This window comes from Lolium perenne, chromosome 3, assembly GCF_019359855.2.
Source record: "Lolium perenne isolate Kyuss_39 chromosome 3, Kyuss_2.0, whole genome shotgun sequence".
Classification (NCBI taxonomy): domain Eukaryota; kingdom Viridiplantae; phylum Streptophyta; class Magnoliopsida; order Poales; family Poaceae; genus Lolium; species Lolium perenne.
Window position 1 is genome coordinate 279,133,337 of NC_067246.2, and position 9,202 is coordinate 279,142,538.

At 46.5% G+C, this 9,202-nt stretch overlaps 1 protein-coding gene across 1 annotated transcript; it reads right to left on the reverse strand.

Annotated features, from left to right (window-relative positions):
- Positions 1-1,205: 1,205 nt before the first annotated feature.
- LOC127344382 (GABA transporter 1) lies at positions 1,206-8,485 on the reverse strand. The gene is made up of 5 exons (XM_051370642.1): positions 8,096-8,485; positions 5,250-5,480; positions 2,982-3,079; positions 2,266-2,452; positions 1,206-2,176 (listed from the first exon to the last, which is right to left on the reverse strand). The coding sequence occupies exons 1-5, from the start codon at positions 8,202-8,204 to the stop codon at positions 1,431-1,433; spliced, it is 1,371 nt and encodes a 456-aa protein (XP_051226602.1). The 5' UTR covers positions 8,205-8,485; the 3' UTR covers positions 1,206-1,430.
- Between the last annotated feature and the right edge of the window lie 717 nt (positions 8,486-9,202).

The following is a 9,202-nucleotide window of genomic DNA, read 5'->3' on the forward strand; positions in this document are numbered from 1 at the left end:
ATAGGTACCCTCCTAACCAAGTCCTCCAGGCCTTCCCAGAACTCCCTCTTGGTGCTCTCATTGTGGCCTACTTGTGGGGCATACGCGCTGATAACATTGAGTACTAAGTCCCCAACAACCAGCTTGACAAGGATCATCCGATCCCCTTGCCTCTTGACGTCCACAACTCCATCCCTGAGGCTCTTATTGACCAAGATGCCTACTCCATTTTTGTTTGAAGTTGTCCCCGTGTACCACAACTTGAAACCGGTATCCTCCACCTCCTTCGCCTTCTGTCCCTTCCATTTGGTCTCTTGGACACATAGGACATCAACACGCCTCCTCACCGCTGTATCAACTAACTCCCGTAACTTACCCGTCAGCGACCCTACGTTCCAGCTACCTAAGCGTATCCTCCTAGGCTCGGCTAACTTCCTTACCCTCCGCACTCGTCGAGTCAAATGCGGAGACCCTTGCTCATTTTTCACTACACCGGGGCGTCGGTGCAGCGCGCCACTAAGGATGCGGCGACCCGACCCTTGCTCACTTATCACCGTATCCAGATCAAGATACGGCGCGCCACCAAGGGGGTGACGGCCCGGCCCTTGCCCATTTGACACCACACCCGGGTTCCGATGTGGCGCGTCGCTAAGAGGGTTACGCCCCAACGAGGTTCCTTTGGGTTTCATCTCCATAAGAGTGGCTGGGTTTTTTTACGTTGGCTCGCCTCGCCTATCACAACCCTCCTCCTTTACCCGGGCTTGGGACCGGCTATGTTGAGACAACATAGGCGGAGTTTATGGTTTACTCTACATTCTAGAAAAAAAGAGACAAACTAGTATACATTTATTGGTATTAGTACTTAGATATGTAAACCACCAATTAAAGCTATATTGAAAATAACGTCCAATAAAGAGAGCAAAACCATTCCGTTTTCGGTGTTGCTGACAAAAAGCTATAGAATGTAGATTATTTGAGAACAAATTTTAAGCCTAGAATGTAGACTATTTTAGAATGGAGAGAGTACATCCATATCCTTTCATGGTTTTGAAACGTTGAACTGGAACTCTTTCAGGGCATGAAAATTTGTGACGCCCGTGTTAACTGTTTACTTGCACATCTTGCGAGCTATTACTACACGCTCGTGTCTCCAAAATTCACACGGGTAATCTGAATAGATTTTGGTGCACAATGTTTCGCATCAAGATTTTATATCTCTTCTCTCGTGAATGAAGAATCAGAGTACATAATTGATGTTCTGAACCCTATCCGATCACACTCATTCGCCTACATGACGTATCCACAGATCAAAACTCGGTATGTACTTGATACGTGTCTCGATCAGCCGAGCAGCATTTTCTAACGAATGCAGAGTTGCAATTACTTTCAGCTAGCTGCACGGATGCTGAATTGGCGCTCCTCGTGTGATGCGTGAAGCCTCATCACCATCATCACACGTTAGCGAAAAGTTTGTAGGTGCCAGCATCGAGTATGATCTGCCTGACTGCAGTGACGGACGCGACGACGGCGAGCGCAGAGAAGACGACAGCGATGGCCGTGTTGAGCCAGAACACGACCCCCTTCTTGGACGGCTTGAACGTGAGGTTGTAGAAGATGGCTGGCACGGCGAAGTCGAGCGGCAAGAACCCGAACGCGCCGATGAGCGCGTTCATGTCCCCGAAGAAGGGTATCATCGCCGCGATGGTGGTGCCAAAGGCGACGGCGAGGGTGCGGGACAGCAGCCTTGGCATGACATTCCGTGCGGCGTACTGCCCGGCCTTGGGGTCGGAGAGGAGGCCCTCGAGGACCTCGTTGGTGGGTTGCAGGTACACCGTGGCCGTGGCGGAGAGCTGCATGAGCGTGAAGAGCTCCGCCATGAGGAGGAGCCACTCCGGGATGACGGGCCTCCCGTCCACCATGAAGTTGTTGAGGAGCAGACCTTGCGCGGCGTTGCCAAAGGCCCAGTACCCCGCGGTGGCCACGCTGAAGAAGGTGGTGACCACCACGGCGTAGCAGAGACAGAGGCCCTTGAACATCTTGCCCGTGACAGGCGCCGCCACCGTGGCCTGGATCTCCGGGATGATGCCGTTGCCGTAGGTGGTGGCGATGACGGCGATGGCGTTGAAGACGCCGTAGACGCGGGTGCTGGTGCCGCCGCGGATCGAGTAGTCCTTGGGGGGCGCCCTCTCGGAGCTCCCTGTATGCATGCAGAGCTCGTTAATTAGTTGAAACTTTTCATATCACTAGCACAAAGTTTGTGGACGGCGGGGCCGCCCGGGTACGTACCTAGGTAGATGCAGCCGGCGACGGCGCAGAGGCTGTAGGAGAGGCAGAGGAGGAGGGAGATGAGGTTGACGTGGCGGAGGGAATGGAAGGACGGCAGCTGCGCCAGGGTCACGAGGAAGACACCGAAGATGGCCACGAATACGTACAACTTGATGGTGCCGCCAGGGTTAGCGATCAGGTAGATGGCCTGCAGTAAAAATCGTACATGTGAGTCTTAGGTTCTACAATGAAAGGGTGCTTATATGAGTGCTTAGGTCATCTACAATGCTAGGTGCTTATATATGAATGCTTAGAAAACAAATCAAGCATTTTCATAAGCATATGTGCTTATTTATATAGAAGAGGTGCGTAGTTAGGCATCTAACTATTATAAATAACCACCTATGCTTAAACAAAAATTTGTGTATTTCTCTAAGCGCTTCTTCTAAGCATCTTGCATTATACATGCCCTAATCTTGCTTGCGTGCAAGGCCATGTACAGTAAGAGATGCTTAGAGGGGTATTAAGAAAAATAAATCAAGCTCATTGTTAAGCAACTGGTTCTTATTTATACATAAGAGATGCCTAGTTAGATAAATAAGTACCAGTGATTAGACAAAATTTCTAAAAATTTCTCTGAACACCTTTTATTATACATGTCCTGAGTGCACCGTTAAAGATGTGACCGGCCCGACACAAAGCCGGTGGTAGACTCGTACTTAGTAACTTGATCGTACCTTCATGCTTTGGCCGGCAAGGAGAGTGGACGCCACGACTGCCCCGAAACACACCAGGAACTGGATCGGCCCGATGTAGTACCGTCCCCATGCAGGCCCTGCATCAAAGAGAATGTGGGTTATAGGTTAATTCGAACATGCACACATTAGCACACATGATACTCTTGCACACACAAAAAACATGTCAGTAATACTTACCCCCTTCCATAATTCTTATTGCAGATTTGGATCTATCTAGACATATTAGCTGAAACTGCGACAAAAATTATAGAATGGGGGGGGGGGGGGGGAGTTATTGGCGTAAACCAGCAACCTGATGTTCAAATTCACTGAATTGTACCAGTTTATGATTTGTGGGAAAACTCCACAACATTTTCTGAAGTTTGTTTTTTGAAAAAAGACAAAAAACGCTAACCGAACACGAAATATTACCTTTCTGATGAGTGGGACCCACCTATTATGATGTTGTGGCAGAAAACGTAGTGGACACAATCTAATTATCTGAAAATAAAACCACCATGGCACCACTACCGCCTCCGGTACCACAATCACCACTGCACTCTGGTGAGGCACATTGCCAGCCACCATTTCCTTCCCTCTCTTCCTGGCCAGCCACCCGTCCCTCAGTCCTCTCTAAGATCCAGCGCAGGCCACCGCTAGGATTCGATGCTCAACCAGCTCGGTCACGAGCTCCGGCGCAAGCTTGGGAGAGAGAGAGACCTAGAGAGAGGAGCCCCGATGGTGGAGCTTGCGTAGAAATCGGGGCAAAAGAGTGATTAAGCTGGAGCCAAGCCAACGGTTCAACGAAGGAGACAACCTCCTACTTTTGTCTTTTGGTTTCTTCTACTTTCTCCGTCCCATGAAGAGATGCATTCAAATTTTGACAAATCTCAATCAATCTGATGGAGGGAGTATATATTTTTAGGATACCTAGATTTTCTAATTGGGCTCTCAAGTGGACCCTTATCTACCTGAGCAAACTGATTCTGACATGTGGCCCACCGGTTGAAACGATGTCAATTCACGTTTAATTTCCGTTTATTATTTTTTTCTAATAAATTAAGAAGAAAGTGGTGATTTTTTTTCATATAAACTGGTATCATTCGGGGAACATAGTGCGGTTTTATACGAAAAGTCCTTTTGGATCATGGGCACCAGCGCTCTCGGTGTATTAAAAAAATAAAAAATAAAATTTATATATTTCAAAAAATTATGTAACAAAATTCTAAAAGTAGCTAATGATGTATTCTACTAACGTATAAAATCTCAATTACAAATGTTTTGTTTTCTAAGCTACACAAAAATGACAAAGTCTAAATATTTTTAGAGATTTGAATCACTATACTCAGATCCACATATTTGTTATTTTTTTGCAGCCCAAAATACACATTATTTGCAGTTGAAAATTTACATGTTCGTGGGATACAATACTAACGACATCATGATTTATTTTTCAGATTTTTCTAAAATTTAGAAATATGATTTTTTATTATTTTTCTGAAAAGGGATCAGCATGTGCACCAAATCTGTATCCGGTTTTATGCTAGTACTCCCTCCGGAGGGAGCGAGTCCTTCGAAAATTTCTTCAGTGCCATGTCGGCCACGAGTCCACGGTAGTACCCCATAGGCCCATAGCGGTAGCGTCGACCAGATCTGTCGCCTGTGCTCGATGCATGACTGGCAATTATTGAAAGAACTTCACAGCTCACGTGATGGCATGCCACTCCTTCAGCTTGAAAGCCTGAATCTATCCTACCCTGATTGTCGGCTTGTCCTCTACACTTCTTGCGCTAGTCCTTGGCCACGTGCTTTGACCCGCCTGCGAGCTCACATGCCCTAGTCCAACAACACATGTACTCGCTCCTCCCGTAGTACCGTGCCTATCATCGGTGCACTCTGCGCATGTCTAGCATCATGCATGCTCCGATGCTCGATCGGTCAAGGTCGACTAAACGCTGGATTTATACTCAAAACAAAATAGGAGTAAACCCAAATAACGGCAGGATAATGCCACGTACAGGAAGATAAAGCATATATATATGGATCGGCTGTGTGATTGTGTCATAATGTCGGACATGGACGTGAACCTGTTTTGGCCGTACACGGCGGTGGCCCGACCGGGCAGTGAAACTGTCACTAAAGTTATGATGCGTTAATCATTGGGTGTGACAAGTTCTCAAAGACCTATTCTCACTTAGGTGATGTTATGGAACGTTAGTTGAAACTCATCACTAACACAAGTACATGCAACTTTGTATACATACTGACCTAGGATGTCGGTGGCCATGTCCCTGAAGCGGAGCTGTCGTCGACCCTGTTGCGCGTGGTGCTCCAGGACGCGGGAGATGAGGTTGTAGGAGTAGAAGGTGACGGCGGCGCCGACGACGAGGCAGGTCATCCCCGCCGTCCACCCCAGCGACGCGAACGCGAACGGCAGGCTCAGCAGCGGCGGCGCCACGATCGACGTCGTCAGGTGGTACCCGCAGTGCAGCCACGAACCTGCAACATACACACATGCGGTCAACAACGTCAGGGACTGCTCGATCCACAGAACGCCAATACATGTCCATTCTTACCTAATTACTACCAGGCCTGTTCATGACTAGTGGCCTAATTAATGACAATGCTACACACGATGCCATGCATGCACATGAAGATTGCACATGCTGTCAGAAATGGGGTCGATCGTCCACTGGAAAAAGAAGATTGCTGCTCGATCGGTAAAATGTCGCTGGAGTGTGAGCTTTGATCGAGTGGTGGTAAAGAATTCCATGCTATATATGTCACTGCCGTGTGCCGTCTACGTCGATATATATAAACCCCACCATGCATCACATCGAAGAAATCATGTGGCGATTGCCCCATATACTTAAATTGATTGTTACCTGTGCTAAATTTCTCAAGGTGTACGTCAGCGCACTCAATGCCTCTCCTGAAAATCGGAAGAATGATCGGAGAAAAAGTCGAATATATGGTTCAGGGGTCAACACCGAAGACCGGGCGAGATTGGATTTGTCAAGCCAATGCCTACTATATAGTGTTGGATGGGTACGTGTGACAGAAAACCTACACGCGCGCGCACTTGTTTTCCGTCGTCTCTGAAGTGGATCAAGCATGATGATTAGCGTCGAGTATACCGGCAGACCTACGTGTGTGGTCTATCTCTGTGATATCTACCATTCGTTTGCAATGTGCACGCATGGTGTATCGATGTGACGGTGACGGGCACCAGTACACACGATGCATGCAGACAAGGCTGTAAATCACCCACGATTGACCAGCGATTTTCTTGGAATTCATTTGGTAATCCCAACGTTCAATTTCAAATGAATGACGCCTTAATTTTAATTTTAATTGTTCTTGGCAATGCCTACTATTGTGTTGGATGAGTTATTTTTGTAGTTGCAATTGAAAAAAATTCAGTTGCAATCTTACTAGCAAATCCTGAGAATTAACTTAGTTTTCAGAAGACTAGCAAATCCTGAGAATTAACTTAGTTTTCGTTTAGATGATGACATCAAATTTCAGTTGCAACCCATATTACAACTTATGACTAGCACAAATAACAAAGCAAATATGATTGTTCAGATCATTTTTTTTCTTGGTTGCAACTTCATGTGTCACTAAAAATATCTCAGTTAAAATCTAACCCACAAATAATTGGTTTAATTATTGGTCAGAGGTAGGTAGTCAAAATACTGGTTACACAAAGGACTAAGGACTAGAGAGGGGTACATCGTACAAGTCTAATATACCACTCCTAGTACTAAGGGCATGCCCAATGCACTGCCCTAGAGGTGCTGCTTCACACCTTTAGCTAGGTTCGGGTGGTCCAAAGTAGGTTCGGATGAGGAGGCAGCCTCCTCTTCAAGAAGTGGGATTTTCAGTCCTAAAAGCATGCTTTTTGGAGAGAGAAGGAGATACATAGTGTCATATTTATGGGGTCCCTTCTCTTTTTTTTTCTAACTACAGTTGTAGCTTCCATTGGAGAGATAAAATTTAACATGTTGCTTCTTACAACTTTTTTACATGGAGCAGCTAGTTGTGTATGCCACCATTGCTCATGCCCTAAGTAACTATTAACGTAGCATAATATTGACTATAGTTACTGGAGTAATTGTTGTTCTGATTGGCTAGTTGATGATATCCATGTTTAAAGAAAGTGAAGTGCACATGGAGTATGGCTATGATATGGTCAGGAATCCCGGCATGCCGCAAGTACTATTTTTGTTTGTCTCATCTTTCTTTGCCGATAAAGAACATTTGAGCGAGCACCGTGCAGAGGGGGGAGAAAGTGAAAGAGAGAGATATGCAGTGAAAAGACAGGTACGTAGAAAGCATCACTCTCATAAAATAAATAGCGAAAAAAAGAAAGCAGTAGCTTGAAAGTTGAAAGGGTAAATGGGCAAGGCCAATTCAAACATGCATCCTTTCCACTACGTCACCCAAGAACTTTTGATCAGGAGATCCCAAAGATGTGGCACTGTAGGATGAGATGAGCAAAATCTATCGCTTTGAAAAAAAAGAGCATAGGATGAGCAAATCATAGATGGGCACGAAACATGACGCCGTCAAGGACAAGACAAAAGAAGTGCAAACCCATCGTGTGGGTCTCCTCCATCTCTGTAGCTGTTTTGCTACGCTAGCTGGTGCATATGAGCAGGCTGTATATGAGAGTGCAGCCATGGATTCTGAGTTGTATATTGCGATTACTACTAGGACAGGAACCATATGCAGTTGCTTCGATCAGCAGAATGGAGAAATCACATATATACCTAATTACAACCTACTACGATACGAACCTTCCGAGAACATCGGCTTCGTCTCGCTAGTATAGCCAAAATCGCCTTGGTGCTTGCTGGCTTTATATGGTACGAGTAGTTTATACTTTTTGGCTACTTATTACAAGCTAGTTTATCTGGAAGAACAAATCAGTAGTCCCAAGCACACCGTGGTATACTGATGGTCTGAAGCTCAGCATCGATCAGTCCGCGGACCATAATAATATGATACTGATGCTCGGCCGCAAGCGAACGTGCTCCAGAAAAGAAAGGCGAAGAAGATCGGCCTGCGCGCGGGAGTAGTTAGTTTGAGGCGATGGAGCGAGAGGGCACCTTTGGACTGGAGCACGAAGAGTGCGCCGGCGTCGAGCTTCTGGCCGACGGTGTCGCCGCCGGCCTCCATCTTCTTCGCCTCCTCCTCGTCCCGGCTCGGCGCTCCCATGGCGTCTAGCTCTGCTAGCTCCTGATGAGTCCTGACACACAGAAGGCAGGGGCCGGCAGGACCGGGGTGGCTAACTAGCTAGCTAAGTCGAGCCACCAGTGCCGGACTCACACGTAGTAATCCCTCTCGTCAGGTCGACAGGGCTAACTAGCTCTGTTCCTCTTTGCCTCTCTCGATCGACTACACGACGGGAGGCGCACCTCTATATAGGCGTGCGCCGCGTGCCCAGTGCCCCGTCTGCGTAGCACTGTGCCACATGAAGTGCGCACGCGATTCACTGATCCACACATCTCTCGCCGCATCAGGCTCCTAAAAACAAGTTCGCTCGTATAGTACGTGTTACCAATTCAGATTCAGCGATGTTTCAGGTAGCCAGCCGCAACCGGCGACGCCCGGCGAAATGATCTACACGTTCACATGCCAACATCGTTTTTAGGCGGCCCCCCGATAGAAACGCGAACTTGTTTTTCCTCCCCGGGTGGAACGGCCGAGGCCGACGCGCATCTTGATGGGACAACTGTACTACATCCATTCCAAACTAAACATCGAAGTTTTAGTTAGATGCCCGATATATCTACAAATTAAAATGTATTTATATTTAAATATATATATATATATATATATATATATATATATATTAGTATCTAGATAAAAATATGACACTTAATTTGAAACGGCGGATATAATTGTCAGCCATACCTTAACCACCACCGACCACGAACAGAGGTGTAGATCGACAGCGTGTATGAGTAAAAGCAACTCTAACGGGTAATGTAAACATGACACCGTAAAGTAGTTTTAGGGCGCCAATTTTTGTGTCTCGCCACTTAATTTTTGGGCACCAAATTCTGTTCAACAATTCCAGATGATGAAAATAGGGCACATGTGCAATTCCAGTTCCAAATGATGTAAATAGCGTACTGTTGCCATTTTAATTTCACACAAAGTTCAAAAATTTGGCATATTTCAAATATAGTTCCACTTTGACCATAGTTTGG